Source organism: Diplotaxodon limnothrissa, linkage group LG14 (genome assembly GCF_057381915.1).
Source record: "Diplotaxodon limnothrissa isolate DT_005_m linkage group LG14, D_limnothrissa_male_GT1.1, whole genome shotgun sequence".
NCBI classification, from domain to species: domain Eukaryota; kingdom Metazoa; phylum Chordata; class Actinopteri; order Cichliformes; family Cichlidae; genus Diplotaxodon; species Diplotaxodon limnothrissa.
The window spans coordinates 22,023,238-22,049,510 of NC_140609.1; the positions used below are offsets into that span (position 1 = coordinate 22,023,238).

The window sequence follows — 26,273 nt, forward strand, 5'->3', positions numbered from 1 at the left end:
AGAGCTTTTTAAAGATGGTCGAACACTAACACACAAAACTCGCCGTACACAACGATGGGGCGCGTACGAACAAACACACACGTACTGATGGTCACCCTTTTGTCAGAATCTATTGCAGTAGGTCTTACAGGAGATGATGAAGGAAGCCTTTGTCTTCCTTATAAGTCGTGAAAGTCGGTGAAAAGATGCCCATGTGATCAATTTGAGATCCAGTGAAAGCTTATTCAGCATTCTTTGTTCCTTTTCTTATGAGGGTAAAAAAAATGAACTGAGATTGTTTCACTTTTGTAAATATATTCTCTGTTTAATAGATGTTTTTATTGAAATCTCAATGTCACACATTTTTCAGTTGTTTTATAATAAAATTCACTCAGATGGCAAATAACACCTTAAATGTGTTTACATCATAAAAACAAACAAAGAAAATGCTCCATTACAAAGATGCTTACAAAAATAAATTGCCCACAAAGGATGTCAGGAGAAGGTGGCTTTACTCAATGTTCATTCATTCTCCCTTTACACATGCCACTGGCCTGCCTGAGTAGTTTCTACTACATTTAGAGGGAACAGAGGGGTTCATTTAAAGTGGTGGTGCTGAAAGCACACGTTTAGGGCACCACCATCAAATACCCGAATACTGATACATGATTGATTGATTTTTACACTACGAGCACTAAAATAAGGCTTATGGGGTTAAGATGCACTCTCCTAACCTGCACTGCACTCACTTTTCTGTTTCCTTGTGCATAGAAGTGCTTCAGATCATTTAACCTCCTAAGACCTGAACTCTTCCACGGCATGCATTTTTAGTTTCTCTTTGATATTTGGACATATTGGGGCCCGATGAATGTAAAAACAAAGAATTACCAGATTTTTTTTTCTTTATTTTTGTTTTTAAGAAAAATAAGAGCCCCATATGAGGATATTCATTTAAAATTTTGATAGAACAGTAGCAGTATAATGTCCTCGTGAGTGGATATCAGGCCCTTGTAGAGCAAAATTGAGTATTTTGGTCTAAATAACCCAAAATGTGATGTCCACATATGTGGACGCCAGGTCCTAGGAGGTTAAACATAGAGTAACCACATGGCTTTAAAATTCCCTCACTGAGGTATGAGTTAGATTGTAATTGTTTGTGAAAATATTTGTATGAGTTATAAAATGAGCAGAACTTAATTTACTGCTTTATGTACTATTAAAGTAGATAATTATATCTATTTAAAACTCAAACTATGTCTTTGGGTTTTTTTTTAAATACATATAAACACTGAATCTGATTTTACTGAATTACCAAAAATACATTTTTTTTCTAAGAATGAAAAAAATCATGATTGTCTTCCTGTACAAAATATCATAGCAGTATTTCTTATATCGTACTGTAGTTACACAATGTTCCTCTTGTTTTCTCCTTCCATGATAAAGGGGAAGGCATCAGACATGAACTAATCATGGTTGAAACTTAACTTCAGGAAATAAGAGGGGATTGTTTAAAAGCGCTTCTTTATCTTCCAGCGGTGCTCTGGGTCTGCATTCAAATGTCCTCATAACCTTTGCCCTGAGCAAAAACCGCAGAGAAGTTGTGACTGAGGTGAGGAGAAAGTGTTGTCTGAGTGTCAAACTTGGAGAAATCTCTCAGTTCAATCTCTGTGCTCAGTAACGCGTTCAGGAAGACCTCAGCTGCTCCGCCTCCTCATTGGCCTCGGAGTCTCTGATGATCTCCCAGGAGGAGTTGTTCACGTCGGTGGGACCCGGGCCGCTGCTTGACCTCGTCAGGAAGCCAAAGCTGCAGGCGACAGAGCAGAAGGGACAGGCCTGAGATCAGATCTGCAGTCAGGGATTACTGCTAAATATAGACTGGGATTGACAAAATCTGAGGAGGGTGACATTGTTAACAGAGCGAGGGAGATGGAGTGATGTCTGCAGTGTTTCTGCTTTTATTCTTTCTTTCTGAGTGGTTCACTTTCTTATTGCATTTGCTCTATGTTTATTGACAGGAACAGTGCAAAGCGCTGAAGCTGTTGAAAATTAATTTATGGTTCATTTTGCCAGCATTCTGTTTCAGTAAATGTGCAGCAGATGTGGAAATGAGACGAATGACAGCTTTAATCAGCACTGTGACCTCATGTAGGAACGAAAAGAGCACTAATATAAGCCGAAACATAAATATAAAACACCACCAGGTTCTGCTGCTTTTTACAAACCAGGACTCTGGCTTCCAGTCTGACCAGTGCGGAGTGATTGTCCAACATCGTACTCACAGGTTTCGAATACGTGACTCAGCCGGTTTCACTGTTCCATCCACTTCTGTTTGGCCAAACAGAGAACTCCTGTCTTCCTCATCACTGCCGAGGAAAAAACAGAGTCACTCAAACCCCTTTCGCTTTCTGAACATCTTTTTAAATCTGCGCATTGTTTCCTATTGTTGTTCTAGAAATCATGTCTGTAAGAAATACCTGCTGCTGCATTCGTTGTTAGGAATCCCAAGCATCTTGGCTTTAATGAGCTTTCTTTTTTTCTTGATGGCAGAGCGCACAGCTTCTAAGAGAAAACCTGGACACCTCTCCTCGTTCAGTATTTCCCTGCAGACACATACAGTCCTTTCAGCGTGTAGACAACTTCACTGGCACCATGACCATCAACTAAAACAAGAACACACGCACCCAAACAAGAAAACCCACCTCTGATAGTAGCTGAGCTCCTCCTGCACCAGGAAGAGGTTGGTTTTTAGCTCGTTCCTCTCGAAAAGGATGTCGCGCACCTCCTTCTTGGTGAAGCACGGCTGATCGGGATCCTTCTGATCGGATGTTGGCTTTTTCTTTGGCTCCTGTGCTGTTTGACTTGGTCGGGACTGACGGGACAACAAACAGTGATCAACAGATTAATTCAACCACAAAGCTGATTCAGCAAAGAGCAGCAGTTATTTGATCAACAGTGCAAGCTTAAACTCTCTAAACACTCTAGAGTGACGTTGGAGTCCAAAGTTCACAGATTTCCCTTTTAAGGCCTTAAGTAAATATTAAGGTATCTCTAAGAAGCATCTTATTCAATATGCGGGAAAGTAAAGAAACATATCTGTCGTATCCAGTGTGAAAGGTGTGCATACCGGCGTGTTGCTGTTGGTTCTGTCGAGCTGTGCTTGGAGGTTTTCTATTTCTTTGTTTTTCTCCTTCAGGTCGGCCTCCATGTCGGCCTTCCTCTCCACGGTGCTCTTCAGCTGGGCCTGCAAAACATTCTGCTTGTGTCGCAACTCTGCATTCATTTTCATAAAGCGCTCCAGCTGCTCCTGAAGCTACACACACACACACACATAAACATACACATATATATATGATTTACAAATTTGCATCATGAGCAGTACTGCAGACAGTTATAAACACAGCTTATGGCTAAATCAATGAACCAAGGCTGACCCACAAAAATGGAAATTGGAAATGTGGTATATAAGATTACTCTGCCTTAATATAAAGGATTAAAAAATAGGCATTATTTAAAATAAAATAAAAAATACTCCTTGGTTAACCAAATCAAAGCCAACTCTTTTACTTCCCCCAGTTGACCATGAAGTGAGTTTTTCTTTCTGTTTAAAAGTCAGCTGATTGGGTGCAAAACGCCAAGCATTAACAAACACACCCAGTTATGGCCGCTATTTAAATCATGTGGTATACATGCCCTGACACACATACAGCCACGTGCAAACACTCACACAATAGCACACACCCACACTGTGGCTGTACCAAGATGAAAACAGTGCCCTGACTTGTCTAAAGTGCAGCTTAAATCATCAAGCAGTAACTGTGCGGATAATCCCTGCCCTCTTTTCCTGACAGTTAGCACACTTTCTGCCTTCCAGTGGCTCCGTTAGAGCGGTTTACATGATGCAAGTTCTCTTGTGTTGCTGTGCGACACATGACTCCACGACTGTGTATGTGAGTATGTATGATATATATAGAAATAACACAATACATAAAACAGGGTTTGAGAATAATGAAAAAAATGCTACTGTTTCCATGAGAAAAGTCAGAAAGTCTGTAAGGAAACACAACTTGCAGCCATAAATCTGATTGAGTGTAACCTTGTGATCCACATGGACAAAGAACACATTTTATTATTTAAGGGCTGCACTTCATACATGTTTTCATCTTAATTCTCAAGTGACCGAGCCAATATATTTTAATGTTTGTTTATTTATACTTCTACTATTTCCTTTCCCTTTAAAAGAAATGATAAAATGTTTTGATTAAATTAAAGATGTTTTCAGTCGTTATTCTTCAGTGAAGAGTTAACCCGACCCAGCTCCATCTTTAGATTAGTTTCCATTGTCACCATGGGAATCATCTGCCTCAAGGCCTCTGCAGCAGTCAAACTTGTTACTCTAGGTCACTAAAATATTTGTAAGTGGAACATCACAACAGAAATGTCAAAGCTTATAATGTTATCAAAAATAGATAGACACACTAGCCACTTTATAAGGTATACCTTTTAAGCACTGCTTGTTTAAACAAAGATCTAATCAGCTGATCACATGGCAAAAACTGAAGTTCAAACTGAGCGGCAGAATGTGAAAGAAAGGTTATTTAAGTGACTTTGAACGGGCATGGTTGTTGGTGCCAGATGGGCTGCACTGAGTTTCTCGGAAACTGCTGATCCGCTGGGATTTTCCCACACAACCATCTCTATAGAGTTTACACAGAGTGGTCCGAAAACGAGAAAATATCTAAGAAAGTTAATCTATCAGCCTCCTAAAAAGAAAGAATGAAAAAAGGTTAAGAGTGAATTATATCGTATGTCTCCTTACCGCCTCCACCTCTTTGGTGATGGTAGTTATCTCCTGGCTTTTGGCCCTCAGGTCATCTCTTTGTTTATCCACCACCTCCTTCAGCTTTAGCATCACCTCACGCTCCTGCCGCTGAACACGGTCTAACACACACACACACACACACAAATTCACAAAGTGTATCAACTTTGTGTAGCTACTTTTTTAACTACTTTTGTCCCTCTTTGTCTTCATAATTTCATAGCTTACGCTCATTCAAATTGGATTGAACATTTAACCTGTGTTTTATTGTTGCTAATGCTCATAATAGCTTACTCGTGTCATCTAAAATGTAATAAACTCATGAGCCCAAACTCTTTCTAAGAAAATCTGCACTAAATAATATCGAAAGACAAAAGTCAGCATAAGTAATTACCACAAGACCTCAACATTACACGAGCTTAATACCTTGATCCCATTTGTGTCAATGTGCACGAGGACAGCACGCTGCACGTAATCTTGATTCATTCTACAGAGACTTGAGATTTCAGAGCACAGACAGTATCTCTTGCTTGCATCTACTGTTATCTTGCTTTGCAAATAGTTTTGCTTTCACATTAACAGATTCTGAGAAGTGCATCTCTCAAATGATGCCAACAATTCAGCAAATGAGTTTCATGTAGTTCACCCAGCAGTAAAAATGAGCAGATAATAATAACATTTCTTTTTAACCCTTACACTCTGTGACCTTTCATCAAAACTGAAATAACTGGAAAGCATATTTGCGGTGAACCTCAGTGGCCAAACAGCCATTTCACTTTTACTACATGAAATGAATAGTCACGTTCACCTGCCTCAGGGCGTCCTGTCAAATAAATCACAAAGTTAAGACGGCATGAGTTTATCTGCCAGTACGCAAAAACTGGAGCCTTACTGTATATTATGTTTAAAAGACTATTGATCGTATCTCTCTGCTGTTTAATTTTTATAGTGTACAGAGTAATTGTTCAGGTTGTTGTCAGGGTTTAATTTTGATGTTTGCTTTTTCTGAACACTTTCACAACTATGAACTTCAGCCAGCAAAAATAACTGCACTATACACACAGCGATGGCCAGTTGGACTGGTTTCAGCCTCAGAGAGTATGATGGTTAACCCACTGCTTTAAATATTTACTGGAACTGGTTGATGTCACATTTACAGACTAGAATGAAGTAAAAAAAACCAACATAACCACAAGACCTCGAGGTTGATTTACCTGTTTGAAGAGCACGCACTTACTGCACTTCTATAACATGTTGAATTTTTTTTGTTTTGTTTTGTTTGTTTGTTTTGGGGGGGGGGGGGGGACTGATTTTCACATAGTTCCGATTTTAGAAGCCTATGATATACCTTACATTACAGTTCACTTCAACAAAAATAATTCCTCATACATACCTTCCTGTGCATGGCTGCCTCTCAGCCTGCTCTCCAGCACCTCCCTGTCTTCCTGGAGCTGCTGTATCTGGACCTGCAGCTCTTCGCACCTCGTCTTCCACTGCTGCTGCTCCTGCTGAAGTTCCTGGATGAGATGACAGGAGTCAGACTGTGAAACTAAAACCTCAAAAGCAGGTTGTATTGCATTTTTAGAAGGGGGGAAAAGATCTGATGTAAGCTGTAGAAAATCTCTAAAGCATTCAAAATCTGGATTCAAGTTAACCAGTTGCGTCCAAGCAGGTGTGTAGTGTTAAGTCATTGCAGATGTTTTTCTTTTCCAACTTTGTTTTATTGATTTCAACCATGACATACATGACATCATGACAACAGCAAAGTCGATCTTGATTTCAGAACAATTGTATGTCCATCAGTGTTGGTCAAGTTACTTGAAAAAAGTAATCAGTAACTAATTACTGATTACTCCCCCCAAAAAGTAATCCCGTTACTTTACTGATTACTTATTTTCAAAAGTAATTAATTACTTAGTTACTTAGTTACTTTTTAAAAACACGATTTACAACCTGAAGAGGTGATAAAGTGATAGATCTTTCAGCCCAATTCTACTTTTTCTACATAATCCATCATACAAAATGTAATCAAATGGAAAAGTCTCTTTTTTTAACTTGTTTTATCAGTTTTAATCTTTTAACTTTATGCATCAAGCAAAACATTTAATTATATGCAACATTCTCTGACTTGAATAAATTAGTTTAACATTTAAACCTATTTTCTACACATTCCAGCACATAAAATAAAATATTTTTTGTGTTTTCACTCACTCTTTCAAACAGATGCAAGTAAAACACAGCAGAAAATAAATAAAGTCAAAGACTCAGCGGTCCTTTTGCTCTATTTTCACCTGTAAAGCAGGAGCAGGGTAGGCGGAGGGTTACCCTGGTGTAGGTGTGCTGCGGTCAGTTGAAGAATCCGCGCGAGTGTCTCTGTGAGTTTCCCATCACGTCGTAGCTACTCGGTGCTTGCTCGGAAGTTTAGGGGTTTTTTTCGCTGTAAAAAGAAGTTTTCTTCCCACGCACGATGGACGCTAATGTTTTTGTCACTTTTTATGGAATCAAACTCAAAGTAAGGTCAGTACTTCCACACTTTAAACGCTGCACGCTCATACTCTCTCCCGCACTCGATATATTATCCATTGTTGATCTGCACACAGCTGCTGTCACCAACGTCGCACTTGCTTACGTCACTGTCATGAGACATTCTCACAAAAAAAATCACGGTTTTAGTAACGCAGTAACGCAGCGTTCCTACGGGAAAGTAACGGTAATCTAATTACCGATTTTGCAATAGTAATCCCTTACTTTACTCGTTACTTGAAAAAAGTAATCAGATTACAGTAACGCGTTACTGCCCATCTCTGATGTCCATTACACCCTCCAACCCCCCATCCCGAATTCTCCCCCTTCAAGGTCCACACTAGACAAGACACCACAGAGATCCAGTCTCTGCACATAAAAAATATCTCAAGACCCATACACATAAGCATAAATTGCAGATGTTTCTCTAATGGCTATGAGACATCTAAACAGCAAAGTCTGACTTCCCACGACAGCAGAGCTTTTCCATATAATGGCAGCACAAACACTAAATAAAGAGAGAAATAGTCTGACAAAAGACATGACACAGGACCTGAGAGATGCATCTAAACCTTCGTTTGATCTACAATCTGCTGCTTCATCAGATATGCTCTCAGTGGAAGGGTGGCTGCCAAGAGGCCATTCTTAAAGAAGGAAAACAGGAGAAAAGACTGACAAAGAAGAACTGGGCTGAAAATCAGTGGCAACAGGCCCTATAGAGTGTTGAATCTGAATTTGATCCATCATGCAATACCAGCATAGCTTCACTCTTCAGCATGACAATGATCACAAACACAGGACCTCAACATCCATGAAGCAGTGTGAGATCCAAAGCAGAGCTTTGGGTGTTGGCTAAAGGTGGCCAATCCAAATACTGACTTTGGAGCTCCTTAGAATTTGACATGTTCTGTTTTTACCTTATAAACTGTATTCCCATGTATGTATGCACATAGTTTCAATAAATCGTTGCATTTTCCAAGCAAAATATAAATAAATGAGGTGGCACAAAACTTGTGTACAGTACTGCAGAAGCTCCTAAATGATGCCATGACCTCATGAACGTATTAACGTGGTTCTTCAACATTTATAACTCTATAGCTACAGTTATAATTAACGAAAAGTCCCTTTTAAATGTGGTACTTTACACCAAGTGATTACTGGTAAGATGCTACTTAAGTGGCTGACTGCTAATTAGCTAGCTTCTTTCTAGTGTGGGTGGTAACACTCCCAGTGCTAAAGCTAAAATCACTGCTGTGTCATCATGTGATTTATAAAATACATTTTACAATATATAACAGGGGACATAACAATTAAAGTTAAACTATGCCAATGTTAAATATTCTCACTGAAAACGGTTAAATTACAGAGTCTAAGAATAACTGTCGGTCTACGTGGTTGCCTTGACGACACGGGGCGGAACTTCAGGTATTTAAAGGTGGCGGTGGATTGATATCAAACAGGCAGTTATAAGGTTTATATCACGCGAGGTCATGCAAATATATATGCAAGAGTAATTTTAGTTTCACAGTGACATAGTATCACAGAAAAAAAGAGTTATGGAGCTACGTTTTCACTACAGTTGGGAGCAGTAGCATGTAGGTTACCCAAACGGCGCAAAATCACCTCGAAATACATCAGACTCGTTGTCAAACAGCTCCATTAACCTGCTGTTATAACACAGAGACGCACACTCGGTGAGTAACACGCACAGGCGCCGTTGTATTATTTACAAAATGGTGGTGTGACTGAAAATCCCCCACGTCTCTCACCCGTATCTCGTTTTTATCGTTGGCCTCGTCGTTTTCCTTCCCCCCGCGTTTCTTCTGCTGTTGCAGCTGTATGGTCTCGAAGGTCTTCAGAAGCTCCTCTTCCCTCAGTTTGTGAGCGTGGTTCCTCGACGCGAAGCTCTCCAGCAGCTCCAGCACTTTCACTATCTTCGGTACTAGACCCTCAGCGCTCTCTTTGCCGTAACCGTCGATGAGTTTCTCCACATCGGTGCCGATCACTTTGGCTATCTTGTACACATCATCGACGGTGAGAGCGGAAAACGTCCTGCCGAAGCAGTCCTCCAAGTTTTTGGTCTCCGAGAGCGTCTCCATGTCCGAGCAGCTCGCTTCACATGCTCTTCACAGACTATCGAAACCGACAGGAGACGTGACGGCAAACCGTCAACCAAATCAGCGTGCAAACTTTAAACCTCACCCTCTGCCGACACGTCTAAACTTGACCTGCTCCGCTCACGACGATGCCACTTCATTTATTTAATGTGTGGTCACATTACATCAGCCTACCCCCCCCAAAAAAAATAGACACCGAGCACAACAGTGGACAGTAGGCTGCTGTGTACTCGCTGCTGGGTCCTCCTACTTTTCTGACCAATGTAGTGCGAGTACAGAGAAACATGCACAAGTATGCCTGCTAGGTCGAGCTTACTGATGCATGCAGCAAAGCGTAAACTTAATTTCCTCTGCAGATCTGCAGTCAGAAATGCTGGCCTAGAACTGTCTAGGGAAATAAAATAACGGCAGAACTGCACATAAACCTGGAAATATAGCTTCATTAACCAAGACTAAAACAGAAAGTAAAGTCCTGGCTTATTATGGGGATACCAATATGCTTAGGCAAGCGCAACCAATATGAGTGGTTCAAGAGAAAGCAATTTGACCTCTCAAAACAGGGGAAGTGAGCCAGAAAGTCCCTGTCCAGCCTTACTTCCCCTCTGGGGGCCAAAAAAACCCCAAACCTGACATTAACACCACACTGTTCATAAAAATTGAGATCTTTATTTAAACTCAAGCTATGGTGTGACAGGATGTACAGTACACATACAACACAGTAATAATGGGGCGTTACTGGCATGAAAGAACTTTCAGTTTCAATTCTCAAAAGAGTGAACAGTAAGCATGTCATTTCCCCTTCCTAAACAGAGGTCTGATCAAATATTATACCAAATTACTGTGTACTGAAAACTACACAAATGCACATGTGAGATGCCACAAAGACTGAAGTAGCCTTACTGTAATAGAGGGGAGGGTAGAGTAATATCAAATATCAAAAAGGATCCTAAAGCCTTTACATTAAAAAACAAAACAAGAATTCCATCATCACAGTTACATCTTTTTCAATAGCAATATTACAGGTTCTGAAATCTGAGCGCCACATAATTCTGGCAGAGCTTTCAACGAAACAGGTCAAGTGCAGCGCGTCTGCCCTCAGGCGTACATGTCCTCGCGGTCGGCATTGTAGATCTCGCCCTCCTGCAGAGAGGCAAAGTTTAAGAAGTGCGAGGGCCGGTGGACTTCGTGGTAGAACTCCTTCGGGTTGGCCAGCTGGAGGTCGTACTTCATGTTTGGATCGTGGCGCACGCCTGTGGTAAAGGGAATTGACAGGTTTATTATTAGCATATATAAATAACTAGAGCAGGGGTGCCATAAGGCGAGCGACCAGAACTAATTTTGTCATTTTACACATTTATCATGTAGAAAAAGAAGGCATACTGTTGTATATCTTACATTAGAATATGTCAGGGATTAAACGTTTAGCTAAATGTCTTCACATTTTGCCTAAATGTCCAGCCAATTTAAGGTTAAAGTGCAAAATGAGTTTCACATCCCTGAATCTAAATAATTGTGAAGCAAATCTGCACACTAAAATCAATGAAACAGACACTGGGGCAGTGGAAACATCAATGTATCCTACTGATCATTCAAAAAAAAAAAAAAACAAGAAAACAAAACGTTGCACTCAGGGCAGATTTGGCAACAGATATATAGCAAGCAATACTAATATAAATACAAGAGCTTTGAATACTGACCCATGAAGTTGTAGTTCCAGGAGCACTGGCCAGGTACCATGAAGAAGCCCAGGAAACGATCAGACAGCAGCATCTGCACTCTTTCATAGTGAGACGGTAGGTAACCTTTGGGGTTGTTGCCCTTGTCCGTGTTCTGGCGACCCCATTCGTACCCGCTGGGTGTCAGCTTGTAGGCTGTGAGCGTGCATGAACCTGGGGTGAAGCTGAAAAGCACAGACAAGACACTCTTAAGTACAAGTCAACTATGTCTGAAAATACAGTTATAACTACAATTTCTTTTAAAGAGTCTGGTGCATTTTTAAAATTTATTTTAGTAATTAAAGAGTTTTTTAATAAAATTATAATATAAATAAATGGATTTCCAATAGAATCACTATACTGCGTATTGAACTTGCAATACTTTAAACTCCATTCAAGTTAGTTTCTTTTAAACTGCTACAGATTTTACCTTCCTACACTCTTTTCATAGCAAAGTAATAAAGCCTACCTGCAAGTAATGATGATGGTCTTTTCTCCATCCCATGAAGGGTTATCAGCCATGATCTTGGCGTGGGTAGTGACATCCTGTGGGGACAGCTGCGGCGATTCATTGGGCTGCGTGTGAATCCAGCCAAGGGGTTCCATTTCCTGTTTAGGGAAAATAAAAATAAAGCTTTAAAGCTGGAACAAAGCAACCAGCAACGCTATCATGTATCAATTGCTAAGAATAAACCGGAACTTACTTTCAGGTATTCATGACCAGGCAGCTGGTTGGGCAGGTGGACAGTCTGGTGAGTCCCCCACTGGGGCACCATGACAATACAACGGATCTCCTTCACCTGGGGGTTGTCAGGTGGGCTGGTGCCATACAGGTAGCCTGCAATCTGGAACAAAATAATATGGTCAGCATATATACCTGAGCATGTTGTTACAATGGGCTCAGTTGATGAAGTGATGTGTAATATGATGAATACATACCTGTGCTCGCAGATCTGAGATGCAGATGAATTTCTTGAGGACATTTTTGGGCAGGATGTAGGTGTAACCCGTCTCCTTGATGTCATCAGATGAGACGTAGATGTGGTTGGTTCGGAGATGAAGGTTCGCAGCAGATATGGCCCTGACATGGGGGAAAAAAAAAACAACAACAAACAAACATGATTTATAATAATAATGGATTGGATTTATACAGCGCTTTTCAAGGCACCCAAAGCGCTTTACAATACCACTATTCATTCACTCTCACATTCACACACTGGTCTTCCTATTAGGGCTGCACGATTTTGCATAAAATGAGAATCACGATTTTTTGGCTTAGAATTGAGATCACGATTCTCTCACGATTTTCTTTTCCAGTGTAATATTTATTGCACTTATTAACTGCACATCAACTTCGTAACAGTTGAGACTGAACATAAAAACAAATAAACATAAAAACAACAAATGTCTCACGTTTTGTTGTTGCCGCAAAATGTTGTACTGCTTGAAATTCCGTCTCCACCGTTGCTCGACGCTGCGTGTATAGAGCAGGTAGTGCAACAATAGAAAAATAGTTGCGGGACGGCACTGTGTAGCATTTGTCTAGGGTGTTGATCATTTTCCTAAATCCCTCGTTTTGCACAGTGTTGATGGGAGCCATATCTTTGGTCAGGTGATAAGTAATAGCCTCCGTAATTTCTTTGTGCCTGCGGGAGTTCGACGTGTATAGGGAAGCGCTGTATAAGGTTCCCGTTATTGATGTATGGGTGGTTGACCGGGACGGATTTTCTCCTGTCACTTTCTCGTCATCCCTGACGTGCTCTCCGTTGTTTTTTCCCTGCTAATTTTAGCATCACATGGCACAGCTTCTGTATCACGTGGTATAAGACTCCGCCCTTGTCATTTGTTGAGCAGGAAGAGTGAGCGCTTGTTTTCATGCAGAGTACGTCCCGGATCAAAATGCGGTACAATCGTCGTCTTTTTTTTTTCTTTTTTTTTTTAAATCGTTGTCATTTGGAAATGAGATCTCACATAAGTATGAATCGCGATTTTCTAGCGATTAATCGTGCAGCCCTACTTCATATTTTACTCAATCACGAGTGAGCTCTTAAAACAAAGTCTGAACCCCACAGAAGCTGCATTCATACCTGACTCTCCATTCAGTCTTGGATGAGAACGTCTGGGTCTCGTAGTTGGAGGTGGTGGAGGTGATGATCTCGTCTCCATGCTTGTTGACCGTGCGGGTCTGTGTGGCGGTAAGCTGCGACTGTTCTTTGGTCTGTTTCTCGATCTCAGCAATTTGCTGGCGCTGTTGAGACGGAGCTGAGATCTCCATTCCCAGGATGATGTCACGGATCTCAGACTGGGTCAGTGAAGCTACGTTCACACTGAAAGGAGACACAGGAAGTATTGACCACAAAACTGGTTATATTTAGCTCCAAGTTAAAGAAAACAAGCAGCTATTTGAGGTACATACAGCAATTAGTTTGTGCAAAACTTGGGAACTCAAACTGAAGACTTACTTGTTCTTTTTGCCATAATCAGCCAAAATTAGATCTTTGAGTTGCACTTCCACCTTGATCCACTCCTCATCAGTGAGCGTGGGCCAAATGTGATGGGGCTCGGTGATAGTTGTTTTGTCAGGTTTAAGGATCACCTTGGCACGGTCATTGTTGACGTGGAGCGCTCTGAGGATCAGGATAAGTCGAGAGAAGGCCTACGGAGCAGACAACCAAACACAAACTACTTACATAGGGAAGAGAGTAAGGGGGCTTTAACAAAAAATTAACAAAAAACCACCATCATTGTAAAACAATTACAACCCTGGTGTGAAACTCACTGTGTAGGACGAGATGGTCTTCAGCCAGTCATCATAAAGGTTGAACAGCACCATCTGTGGTTCTGTAGCCTTCAGGATCAGGTCTCCAAACTTCTCCACTTTCAGACAGGCCTGGAAGGGCAGCTGCAACTCCGAGCCTTTGATCACAATGTTGGGGAAGTCGAGCAAGTGGACCTGCACAGGGAGAACAATGCATCACAAACTGGAAAAGTGCTGCAGTCTGGTTTCACCTTTGAAATATTACACTGAGCTAATCTTCTAAAGTTATATTAGCATAAAGAGTCTCACCTCCAGAGGGTCGAGCATGCCCTTCCTGGTCACAATGATCTGTTTTGGCTGCTCCTCCACTGGGAGGGAACGAATCAGAGCAGCCACTTCCTCAGCTGTTTTCCACTTGGCCAGCTACAGAGATAATAAAAAAAAAAAAAAAAAAAAAAAAATCAAGTTAAACACCTTTGATAAAAAAAAAAAAAAAAAATTAACTTACTAACTAAAGCCTTATATTTCATATCTCTGCCACAAGCTATGCTGTATTTCTGAGTGTAAGGGATGTACCTGTCCCAGACGTTTCTGCCCAGCCCACACAGAGGTGTGAATGATTTTGAGGAAGAGCTGACCGGTCCTCGGGTTGAAGATGAAAATGGCTCCATTGATGGGCTTCGTGGTCAAGTTACCCTCAAAGGTCTGTTGAAATAGGTGGAGAATACATGCGACTACATTTTTTGCATTTTTTTTTATATTATTATTATTATTATTATTATTATTATTATTATTATTATTATTATTATTATTCTTCAAAAGCAAAATACGCTTTACTTTCCTAGAATTACAAAAACACCCTTTTACCTTGTGGATAGTGACTCTGTAGACATTCGTGTCATCCACAAACCAGATGATCTGGTTGGAGAACAGTTCACCGTAGTTCTGTGAGGACAGGTACGGCTCAGTGGGCTCAGAGGAGTACAGCTGCAGACCTTTGCGGATGCGTTCCCTGAGCACATACAGGGCAGGGTTGGCCTTCATGATCTTAGCCATGGCCTGCTGGATCAAAGGCTTGCCTCCAGGGAACCAGTTACCATACGCACTACAAAACAAGAACACATAAAATGCTGGGTTTAAGTAGATGCTTAAAGATTGAAGATAAGAATCTTGTTTCCTATCTTCAAACAAGACAGTGCTCAAAACCTGGCCCTTAGACAATACTAACCTGTGGAGGTTGTAGGCCAGATCAATAGCAATGAGCACCCCAGTGGGAGAGGGGTAGATACTCATGTTGTCTGTGGTGTAGTCGAGGAACTTGGCCCTGGCATAGCGCTCGATGTCATGGGAGTCATAGTCACCCCATCGGAGCTGAATGTCAATCCAGTACTTCTGTGTGGTGGTGCTGTCCATCACGTCCCTGCAGGAGGAAGTGAACATTTCAATTTAAACAAGATTTTCACTTTTCTGTTTTGGACCTCATTATTCTATTATAAACTAATGTTTCATCCCCTAAAAAACTTAAAATCATGCTAAAAGTCATACTTTGAGTCAGCAAGCAGAGAAGGCCGGGAGACGTTCCACTTGTATGATGCAAAGAGAAGTATGTCAGCACAAGATGAGTTCATCTTGTAGGACTTCCTGGGGTGGATGGTCTCCTTCTGCACAGTCTCAATTTCCAGAGCATCCAACTCCTGGTCAAACACCTGAAAACCAGAATCAGAAAAAAACATACAAATTTACGTTCTGACTTGCACAATAATTCCTGTGCTGAGGAAAAAGTTTGGTAAATGAACAGAACCTACCTGACAGAGATCCATGACAATGCTCTCATGGATCTTCTGCCACAAGTGAGCCCTGAAGATCTGAATGAGGGAGATCTTCAGCGTTGGGATCTTGCCGTGCATGAAGATTCCTGTCAGGTCAAGCTGCACTTGGAAACCCACATACACCTAGAAATAAAAACATACAAACTAAGCCACTACAGACAATCTTTAGTTTTCCTACACAACAAAGACTCATATGTTCTGTAAGATGTTTCTTTTCCTCTCTGGTTCCTGGTTGTACTTACATTGGCTCTGTTGATGGTGGGTGACCACCAAAGAGTGAAACGACGGTTGGGGATTTGGTTGAGACCAGATCTCTGGGCATTAGTCAGCTTCTTCCATTTCATGGACTCCTCAAAGCCACTGGCCTTTTCCCTAAAACGCACAGAGAGAGAATCTGTTTTTAAAGGCAATTAATTAAATTTATGACAAATTAGTTTCCTGGCAGTTATACACTCGCCAAGTGTATCGAGAAAAGCACACAAAGTGATCCAAGTGTAAAGTCTATTGTGTGATGCTTGCAATATAATTAATTCCTGTAAACATTTAAAGTGCTCTCACCAGAAGAGACCCTCCCAGGTGGGGAAATAAGTGCCTTTGAAGAGTGTGTGCTCCAGAATGCCCTCCACGCCACCGAGCGCCTGGATCATGTCTGTGCGGTAGTTGTTCAGGTTCCACAGTTTGCCATCGTGTCTCTGGTGTGTCCACCAGAACGGATTCTGCTTCAGCACCTGCAACCAACCAAGGAAGAAAATACAATTAATAGCTGGAAATAGCTAAATGATAAACATCATGTAATAGCATACAGACACGTGCATTACAAATAAAACTGTAAACAGTCTTGTTGATCGGTAAACCATTAAAGTCAACACAACTGCTGCAGAGTGCAACTGAGACCAAGAGTCCCAACTATTTTTAATCTGCTTGAGTTTACTTAGAATGCCTGAATTATTAAAAGGCACTTCATGTTTTTATGTAGAATCTTAACACTTCTGCTCTTTGCACATCGCTGTCTCCATCATACCTGGTACTGTTTAAAGTCAGTTCTGACTCTCCAGCCTTTGTCATAGGCCAGTGTGTGTCTGTCCTTCTGGAAAAGAGTGTTGATCCTGGGGATTCCTCTGTCCCAGGAGTCCTCCAAATCCTCCAGAGTTAGACGCCTGGAATAAAGATGAAACACCGGTTATTATGGTGTCTAAACTAGCTGCAGTGAGTCCAAATCAGATAAGAGAGTAATCTGCTCTACCTGTTCTGGGCAATGGCCTCCTGTCTCTTGAGCGCATACTCAGCCCAGACCCTCTGAGAGTCGATAAACTCGCTCTCCCACGGCTGAATGTAACGATACAAGTTAGGGATCAGCTGGTCTTCTTCGTGGCTCATTCCAGACCTGAAGTGGGTGATGCCCACATCTGTCTGCTTGGACCACCTGTTAAAGAGTGAGACAAATGAGTGTGTGATTGGTCAAGACACCACAGCTGAATGAATTTACAGACTAGAAGTTCACACAGATCTGCAAGGAGACCTACCTCAGGTCTGACTGCGGGATAAGCACGTGGCCCATGGACAACATGCCGAGACCACCCAACTCTTTGGGAGTGTAGAAGACCACGGGAGGGAAGCGGCTAGGCATTTTGGAGTTGAGACCAATCTTAATACGTGTCTGAATCTTGTTCTCACACTTCACCAGCAGGTCCAGTAGCTCCTGTGTATTTACCACAGCCTCACGGAAGTAGGTCATCAGACCAATCAGAGCTGTGTTCCACTTATTCACAATCTGAAGATTAAAAATAGAGAAAGTAGTAAGTTTTCCTTGATCTAAATGCAGCTATAAAAGGATCAATGAATGTAACAATAATACTCTAGTTTATAAAAAGCAAGATCTCTGTTAACCTTGGTGAATGTGGTGGATCCAGAGGCCATCAGGATCTGACGCACTCTGTTGTGAAAACGCTGCATTGACTCATCATCCACCCGCAGGAAACACTGTGCTGTCCTCTCTTTGGTCACCTGAACAAATAAATACAAATGTGAACTTCAAGCCCATTTAATCAAAAAAGGGAAAGTCTCTTTAATTTGTTTTCCAGACACTATAGCAGCAGGTTTGTTAGCATTATAAATTTCACCTCATTCTGCAGGTTCCAGACACCATCCTTGTGAGTGAACTCCTCATAGCTGGTGCGACACTTGGGAAGGATGCGGCACTCAAACCCACACATGTTGAAGAGCAGGTTGGGGTTGTCTTTGCTGTACACGGACACAAAGCTGTTCTCCCACTGGACTGTGGTCACAGACCTGGGCAGGCGATTCTTGATGTCCCAGAACACTGCGCGTCCACTGGGAAGATTATTTGGCAAGTTCAAGCCATTTTTCATAAAGTCTAATTTTCGTTATGTGCAATATTCAACAAAGATTAGATCTACATAACAATAATCTACAAGCTTAAGAGTGAAAGGTTGAAAGAAAAACTCACAGATTCACATCATGCTTCATCAGCCTCATCCGGGCATCACGAGGCCAGCACTTCTTATTGTTGTAACCCACAATGTTCTCGTTGTTGGGGTCCGGGTGCTCTGTCAGATACCTCTGAATCAGGTCCCTGGCCTCATCAGCAGAGAATCTAGAGCCACAAAAACAGTGACATCACTTAAATGTGTAAAAACAAACAAACAAGTGAGAAAATGTCATCTTATCACTTAGTGCAATCCTACCTGAAGAAGATGTGGATGCGGTCGATGTAGCGGCAGTACAGTCGGATTGGGTGAGCGCTCTCCGTGGCAGTGTCTTGAAAACTGAGGAAGTCGTTGGGCATCTGAGGGGGACCAGCCATCTCACTGGCACGGTGCAGGCCGAGAACCAGGAGGTCCATCACCAGACCGTAGTACTGCACGATGAACGAGGCAAACTGGAGACCCCTGATGATGCCGTAAGAGTTGGTGTGGTTCATGTCCTATGTGAGAGGAATAAAGATGTAGAGAAACACTCAAAAAATAAATAAATCTAATCAGTTATCTTTAAAACTCCTATATGAAAAGAAATAAGCACCCTTACCTTGTAGTTGATGACCACGTTGTTCTTGGCTGTCATGTAATCAGCAATGTTGTGGTCAACGATAAGACGCAGCAGCCTGTTGAGCAATGTCAGATCAATCTTCTCGTACATCTTCTCATAGCGGGACTCGAGCATCACGTTGCACTCTCCTTCTCCAGTCTCCCACACGTCCTGCAAGTTGTTGATGCCTGAATAGAATAAAGGAGTATTTAAATAAAGCTGAAAATGTCATCACATTTGCCCACAATGTTATTCAAACTGAGATTATATTGTATTCTGGATCCTTTCTGAGATACTACACAACACAATCAGCTATATTCGAGTCTTACCTTGGCACCACTTGTAGACCAGCAGCGGTGGTGGTTCTGTATCAGCAGGTTTGATCCAGGGTGGGAACAGGCGTCTCTTGTCTGCTTCATACCACAGGTACTGGTCCAGGTAGGCATCAGTTATCTTCTCCAGGGGCTCCACATCATACACTGGCACCAGGTGGCTGTACAAGTCCATGAACTCGATACCCACCTGCAAAAGAAGTAGTCACTTAGAAACTAACAAACGGATGTGATGAGAAGAAAGACTTTTACAACAGAGAAACTCAAGGCTGTAACAGAAATCAATTCTTCTGGTGGTTTCCCAAAACGACATCCCAGTAACTATGTATCTACACAGAAGCTAGGAAATACTGCCTCACATTTATGTTACTTATGTTTGTAAACTGACCAGTGAAACAAAAAATAAATTAGAGCAATACATTTTCTTCTAGTGTTCTTGTCTACTGTTTAAAGCCAGAAACATCCCTGTTAACTAAATGAAACTCTTAGAAAGTATCCACACATCTTCTCCCTGACCTCTTTGAAGGCTCTCTGTGTTAGCAGGTGACGCTTGATCCTGGAAAGAGCCTCGTGAGGGTTGTCGTAGGCCTGCTCTATGAGCCCGAGCTCCTCCCTCTGACTCTGGTTCAGACGAGACTTCACGCTGGAAGGATTTAGAGTGGACATGGAAACAAATTAATAATAAGCAAAACATACTCTGGCAATTCTGCTGCCTGATGTGAGAAAATATGCATCGCTAAAGTTAAAGGCAATGTTCTCAGCTTGCTTACCTGTATGCTTCTTTGAGCCTCTCCAGCGCCAGGATGAGCAGCTTGGTGTCATGTTTGTAAGACAGTGGGGGGAACGGGATTGGTGAGAAGCGCCGACTCTCCAGCCAGTGCACAGTGGTGGTGTAAATGGCCACGGCCTCTTCTGCAGTGATGTAGGGACCATCCTGTAAACAGAATACACACACTTTCAATTATATGGCAGAAAACTAAAGGATGCAGCCATTTTTACCTTTGATACAGAGATACAATGAGACCTGTTTTCGTATATTATAACATCATGTAATAATCAGAAAAGTGTCTGAATAGTAAAGGGCCAGTGGCAAACGCAACCAGCAATCAAAGAACCACTATTCACTTTAATATTCCTCCAGTTCTTACGCACAGGCAGGCAGTCCAATGCAAGTGCGCCTTTGTAGGAGGACAACAATCATCATTTCACCTTAAATGCGTTGACAATGCAGGGACTTTACTAGAGTTCTTTTTTTAAGATTTCTTCTTAGAGTATTACCTTCAGGTAGTTGTGCTGTCTCTCCTGTTCAGCTTTCAGGTACAGACGGGTCAGTCTGCCCAGGTTTTTCTTGCACACCGTCTTATCCACAGTGGCTCCGCGACGGATTCGCTCACGGTTGTAGTGGGCTGTGTTGGTCCACCAGTCAGCTTTGGCCTTCACGTATCGCAGAATCATGTTCTCAATAGGAGTAGGCAATCCAGGTACCTAAAGTGAAAGAAAAAGATAACATTAGATATTTTCTTCTCACTTAAATTCTAATTTTTAACAATGTTTGTAGTATCTTTGTGAAGTTGTTCCAATATCTAATCAGTGCTTTCAATACTGTTCCCTTTATTATCCAATTACCTGATATTTTATTCATGTTATCAAGAATTTCACAAATCCTTATTTTTCAAACCACAGGCCATCCATTCAAACGTAACAAGACACTCAAATGTCAAAAAGATTCCTGAGGAGACCTGACCTTCCATGGGATGTTTGCTTTCCAGCACCTCCAGGACTCGCTGAGGTGCTGCAGGATGGTTCTGGCCTTGTTCTGTTTGATCCCCTCAGGCATCATGTCCAAGATGTCATGCATCACAGCCGCACGCAACTCCAGGTCAAAGTGAGACTCCACACGCTGTTTGGTCACAGTCTTTGCAACACCCTTCGAGTGACGTCCTGCAGAGGAAATCAAAGCAAAACCGCCGCTGCTGCTGAAACTGCTATGGTTTCCCTCAGAGAATAACTGACCGTGTCAGAGAATCACACAAGTAAAATATGTATGTTCAGACCTTCAAACTGTCTGGCCAGCAGATTTCCGAGCCACCGCTCCAACAGGGGGGTGATGCCCCTCATGAAGAACAGCCACACCCTCCAACCAGGGGCCCAGAAGCCACAACCTGGACCCTTGCCCACAGGACCCTGAAAACACAGACAAGATTAAAACTTAAATGTGATTGTGGAAAAATATTTATACAGAAAACAGCTTCACCTTAAGTGTGCAAATTGTTAACATGGGGCAATTACTCACGGTATTGAAACGGTAGTAGATGAGATGCTTCAGGTCTTTGCACATCCGGATTTGTCTCATCAGCTTGTACTTGTACCGGTACATGCCTGTGAGCTGACCCACATGAGCGAAGATGTACTGCAGTCCGTCAGCCAACTGCAACACAGAAACACACCTTTGGTCACATGTGCAAATCAATACATAAAAATAACTACTGAAAAAAAAATTCAAATAAAATCATGTTTTAATCTTATGAACATGAAAAAGATTTCCCAAAATCCTTTATCAATACAAAAGATACATCCTTGCATTTTATACTGCTTTTCATTAAAGAGCGCTTTTACCGCTACCCTATGAAAGCAAAGCTTGGCCAATTTCCACTTCACAACTAACCTGGAAGGCATCAACATTTCCCAGTCTGTACTGCACGTGGCTGTCAACCACCAGCTTGCTTAGACGGAGAACCTCTCTGCACAGATGAAAGGCATTGCCAAATCGCGACTTCTTTCTCTCCTGAAGGAGGCAAAAAACAGTCATAGGTCAGCAATGGTCAAACGAAGTGCACTTCATACTAGAATACAGTCAGAGACTTAACAAAAACAAAATGTGAAGTTAGATCCTGCTCTGCAGATTGTACCTTTGTGGTCAGTGTCTTGACAGGCTTCAGGTTGAAGTTGTAGTCCAGATGCAGGTAGTTGAGGTTCTTACGATGGATGAGCAGATTGAGCATGTTGTAGCCCTGTCTGCAAACCTGCAGGCCAACCTCCACCCAATCCAGCTTTGTGGACTGGAAGAACTTTGTGGCCTTAAAGGAGCGGAATAGGTATCTACAAGACAACAGAGGGATAACTTTTACAGATGAACTTGGATAATGAGCAAAATAAATAAAGGTTTAATTAAAAATGCGTGAAAGCAGGATATCAAAATAAATCCAAGGATGCACACCTCTTCTTCTGGGCCTTGGGTGGTCTGTGTTTGAGAGCATTGAGCACGTAGTACTTCAGCAGTTTCTGGTATGACACACGTACTTTCACTGGCTGTCCAGCAGGGCAATGCTCGCGGTACCTATAAAATATTTTAGCAACATATGTTTAATACTTATCAGACTTTTTTTATTTTATTTTAACCCTAATGCAAAACAAAATCTTCCACACAGCCAACATCTCTTCAAACAGTAAAGTACTTCAGATTTACTCCTGTCCTAACAGCTTCACAGTTTGCTCACCAGTTCTTGATCAGGGGGATATCGATGGCACGTCTTGTTCGGCCAGATCTGAGGTTGAAGGGTCTCGGCGCCCACAGGAGAGCAATGCCATTGGCTGTGTTGTCTGTGTAGAGTGGGGTTTCTTTGAGGAAGGGTTCCACAAACTCAGCAAGCTCAAACTCCTCATCATCATCTGGCAGAGGCTCCTGACTCTGAGAGGTCACAGGAAAAACAATGAATCACTTTTAAGGGCAGAAGGGCTGGAATTCAACAGACTATAAAATAACTAGAAGAGTTATCTGAATGGTGAAAGGTGATCTGCAGCTGCAGCCAATAATAACAAGTCACCATTCATTTTACTATTCCTCCAGTTCTTACGCACAGGCAAGCAGTCCAATGCAAGTGCGCCTTTGTAAGAGGACTTTGATGCAGGGTGTTATTCACCAAAGGGAGACAAGTAGATAATGTGCAACACTTACCTTAACAGAATGTCTGTGTGAAATGGGGTTGATCAGTGGGTCAAAGTAAAATGCAGGAAGATCGGGGTCTTCTGTTTTGATAAAAACCACATTTGGTGTGTGGTACCTAGGAAAAAAAAACAAAAACGTCACAAATGTTGCTTTTATATAGCCATTATGAAAAATAAAACAAATCTATGACGTTTATAAGCGATGAATGTCTCTCCTGTCTTGAATGAAAAAGGATTTTTCAGTCAGCCGGTATTTCAAGTTCTCACCAGGTGAGGTGGACGTGGTGGGGCAAATTGTTGTACAGGTAGGGGAAGCCGATTTTGTACTCTGTCCTGATGGGCTGTCGGATGATGATTTTGTTGATGTCGTTGAACTCGTTCCAGTCTTCATCCCTACAGAGGATACAGAGGAACCAGTTAGGACACAAAAACGCCAGCTTCTATTTTCACATTATGTTTGGAATCAAACAGCAATATCAAACAATTACAAGAAACATTTAAATTCTGCACTTTATTAACATTAATAACAATAAGTCTTTAGAATATTCATTTTATAAAAGGGCAAAAGAACATACTGGAGGTTGATGTCTCTGACCAACGGCTCAAACTTTGGTCCTCCAGGGATGGCCATGTTTAAAGCCTTGGACGTGAAGAAAGCCTTCAGGTCAAAGAGGTAAAAGTAGTTTCTATCAACCAGATCTGTCAGAAGCTGATTGGCCAGACGGTACAGTGTGGACATCATAGGCAGTGTGAACTGCCAACGACGATAGGTGGTCCCATTCACAAACCTGAGCAAGACAAAGATAAATCATCAATTAATGTTTTAAGCAACTTATCAGTTGAATATGTAAACCTGTCTGTGAAGAGAGCCATGGCTGCTTACTTGGCTGTGTCCTTGAGGGGCTGATGTTCATAGAACCAGTCCACAACTGAAGCATCTTCCTCTGGATCAAGCTCCATCTGAATGGCCTCCAAGGGTTCCACATCAAGAATATTGTCAGCGTAGTCCAGTGGCGGCTCCTCATCATCAAAGGGTGGAAAGCGCATTCTTTTGAAGTGCCGACGATCTCTTTTCTCACGACGCATCATGATCCACATGGTGCTGGGATTAAAATCGGGAAAGAGACAAATTTACATTTTATTGAATGGAAATGATCACAGTTGGCTTGAAAGTTTTCAGCAATAGAAACTCTCCCTTACCCCCACTGTGAAATGTAGACTGGCTCAATGACCCAAGGGATTTCATTGACAAATGAAATGGCTCCAGTGATGTGATAAAGCACGGGCACATCTCGAATCTGTTCCCAAGGCATCGGCATGTTTTCCAACAGCTTCAGCACTGCATGGGGCATGTACTTGAGGGCACTGTTCAACAAACAGACACAGAACAAGCATATGAAGATGTTATCAAGAAGTAAAAAAAACACCAACTTTTGTTAAGACTTTTAAAAAGGGATAAAGGAGTCATCTTTACCCAAGGTAGACCCTCTTGTCATGGCGAAACTTTCTATTTGTCATGTCTCCATGGTCCCTGATGATCTTGCGGACATGTTCAGGTGGCATATCTTCCTTCTGAGCATCCACAAAGCCAAACTTTCTCTTTTCTGAGTAGCGCTTTGCCTGTAACTGCTGCCATTTTCTTGCTGTAGAGTTGAAAGACATTTAATAATCGCAAAGTTAATCTTGTCCATTTGTGACAACATCTTTGCTAAAAGCTCAAAACATGGAAGTCCCGCTTTAGTGGATACAAACAACATACCCTTCTCTTGTAATTTCTCCTCAGACATGTAGTCTGGGACAGGTGCAGGAGGGGGCACACCAGGCGGTACAGCAGTTGGTACCCCTGGTGGCACACCGGGTGGCATCGCTGCAGGGACCCCTCTGTAAGGAAAGGCAGCTGCCATGGTGCCTCACTATCCAAAACAAAGACAAAAACCAAGGTATTAAAATAAGTGAGGTTTTTGATTATAACTGTATATAATCTAAACCCTGAGGAGAGAGGCGTTACATGTCAAAAAACCCAAATTACATTTAATTTAACTGAAACAAAAAACTGATCAGAAACATATTACACTGGCACATGAATTCCTTGTCTGGCACATGAATTCCTTGTCTGGCTCCTGCAACCCACAGATTAAATAACAGAAGCCACAAAGTGAACGCGTGTGCTTAATGCCTTGCAAAGTCTAGAAAATAGAATGGCCTTTGACATAAACGCTTTTCAAAAATAAAAACTAGCTTCTTAATTCGGTAGAAAATGCATTTATTTCACATTAACTCATCTGTGTAGCTTCAACATCTTCGTGCTCACAGTTGATGAGCTAGCTAGGTTAGCCTAACATGGCCTCCCGGATGGCACAAAACTGCAACAGCAAGGCGAACTTTGCCCGCGTTTAACTGTTGTTAGCTCGTCCAGAAACAGCGTAAACTCGGGATATCATTCATAAATGGCTACATTATGTTACATGTAACACATTGTACTTCACGCCGCAGCACCTGTTATTAATTAGGCCAAGCGTGGAGGAAGCGGCAACTTCGCCAACTGCTAAAGCTAGCACGGTGGCTAACGATTGGGTGAGAGGTAAAACTAAGCAATAACAGAATGCATTCAACAACACGTACCTCGCTTACTTCACTCCCAGTGTTTCTTATCGTTGGATAAAGCCTTAACCCGCACACAGTCAGCTAGCACAACATTTCTTTCTTATTCTCCGTGTTTTCCGCCTCAGTGTTGGGTTGATGTGCGCTAACACAAAACTGCATAGACGCACGACGGCGGACACACGATGAACGAGCTTCAGTAGTATTCACAGACGGCGGTTACGTCCTATATTTCTCAACCCCCGGTAAAGAATCTGCTTTACGTCAGTAAATATGCGTAGAAGTTAAACAAGCGCAATTTTTGCGAATACCCGTATGATCCCGTTTCCGGCGCACTACTGCCCCCTGCAGTGTTGGAGTGCGATCCTGTAAAGTTTGTTGCTTAAACAAAAGCATGATTTGCTGATTTGTTGTATTATTTAATCACATTCCAAATATTTCATTAGTTATTTGCTTCTTGTTTTATTTCTGACCTGAAGTCATTTATTTCTTTCGTCATCCAAGTGACTTCTTCAGTCTCACCCGAGGACAGTCTGGAGACTGAAGAAGTCACTTGAATGAGTGACGAAACGTTTCTCCCACAAAACGCTACGTCCAGGTGAACAGAATCAAC

At 41.9% G+C, this 26,273-nt stretch overlaps 2 protein-coding genes across 2 annotated transcripts; both read right to left on the minus strand.

Moving 5' to 3' along the window:
• Positions 1-306: 306 nt before the first annotated feature.
• Positions 307-9,654, minus strand: rilp (Rab interacting lysosomal protein). The gene is made up of 8 exons (XM_085370620.1): positions 9,088-9,654; positions 6,189-6,312; positions 4,796-4,917; positions 3,104-3,289; positions 2,679-2,848; positions 2,454-2,579; positions 2,259-2,342; positions 307-1,783 (listed from the first exon to the last, which is right to left on the minus strand). Exons 1-8 carry the CDS (start codon positions 9,415-9,417, stop codon positions 1,663-1,665), a joined length of 1,263 nt encoding a protein of 420 aa, XP_085226746.1. The 5' UTR covers positions 9,418-9,654; the 3' UTR covers positions 307-1,662.
• Positions 9,655-10,116: 462 nt separating this feature from the next.
• prpf8 (pre-mRNA processing factor 8) lies at positions 10,117-25,839 on the minus strand. Its single transcript, XM_085370398.1, has 43 exons — positions 25,682-25,839; positions 24,819-24,972; positions 24,534-24,702; positions 24,260-24,424; positions 23,943-24,161; positions 23,635-23,847; positions 23,327-23,452; positions 23,070-23,175; positions 22,612-22,802; positions 22,332-22,451; positions 22,024-22,213; positions 21,780-21,899; positions 21,408-21,542; positions 21,169-21,298; positions 20,859-21,055; positions 20,393-20,599; positions 19,885-20,048; positions 19,631-19,757; positions 19,112-19,304; positions 18,783-18,970; positions 18,443-18,681; positions 18,205-18,351; positions 17,858-18,068; positions 17,625-17,741; positions 17,261-17,508; positions 16,981-17,160; positions 16,759-16,894; positions 16,296-16,465; positions 15,980-16,109; positions 15,714-15,860; positions 15,454-15,614; positions 15,137-15,328; positions 14,776-15,013; positions 14,485-14,613; positions 14,218-14,331; positions 13,930-14,103; positions 13,613-13,806; positions 13,238-13,477; positions 12,090-12,231; positions 11,855-11,995; positions 11,620-11,759; positions 11,133-11,335; positions 10,117-10,685 (listed from the first exon to the last, which is right to left on the minus strand). The coding sequence occupies exons 2-43, from the start codon at positions 24,961-24,963 to the stop codon at positions 10,531-10,533; spliced, it is 7,053 nt and encodes a 2,350-aa protein (XP_085226524.1). The 5' UTR covers positions 24,964-24,972; positions 25,682-25,839; the 3' UTR covers positions 10,117-10,530.
• Positions 25,840-26,273: the final 434 nt, after the last annotated feature.

What these genes read in the sequence shown, in the direction of transcription:
- prpf8 (XM_085370398.1), bottom strand. Translation starts at nt 24,963, where the DNA reads ATGGCAGCTGCCTTTCCTTACAGAGGGGTCCCTGCAGCGATGCCACCC. An exon ending in GATTATGGCAAAAAGAACAA is followed by an intron (nt 13,478 to 13,612) that starts GTAAGTCTTCAG and finishes GTCTCCTTTCAG; the next exon opens with TGTGAACGTAGCTTCACTGA. An exon ending in CTGGTCATGAATACCTGAAA is followed by an intron (nt 11,760 to 11,854) that starts GTAAGTTCCGGT and finishes TTCCCTAAACAG; the next exon opens with GAAATGGAACCCCTTGGCTG.
- rilp (XM_085370620.1), bottom strand. Translation starts at nt 9,417, where the DNA reads ATGGAGACGCTCTCGGAGACCAAAAACTTGGAGGACTGCTTCGGCAGG. An exon ending in TCACCAAAGAGGTGGAGGCG is followed by an intron (nt 3,290 to 4,795) that starts GTAAGGAGACAT and finishes GTGTGTGTGTAG; the next exon opens with CTTCAGGAGCAGCTGGAGCG. An exon ending in AACAACGAATGCAGCAGCAG is followed by an intron (nt 2,343 to 2,453) that starts GTATTTCTTACA and finishes TTTCCTCGGCAG; the next exon opens with TGATGAGGAAGACAGGAGTT.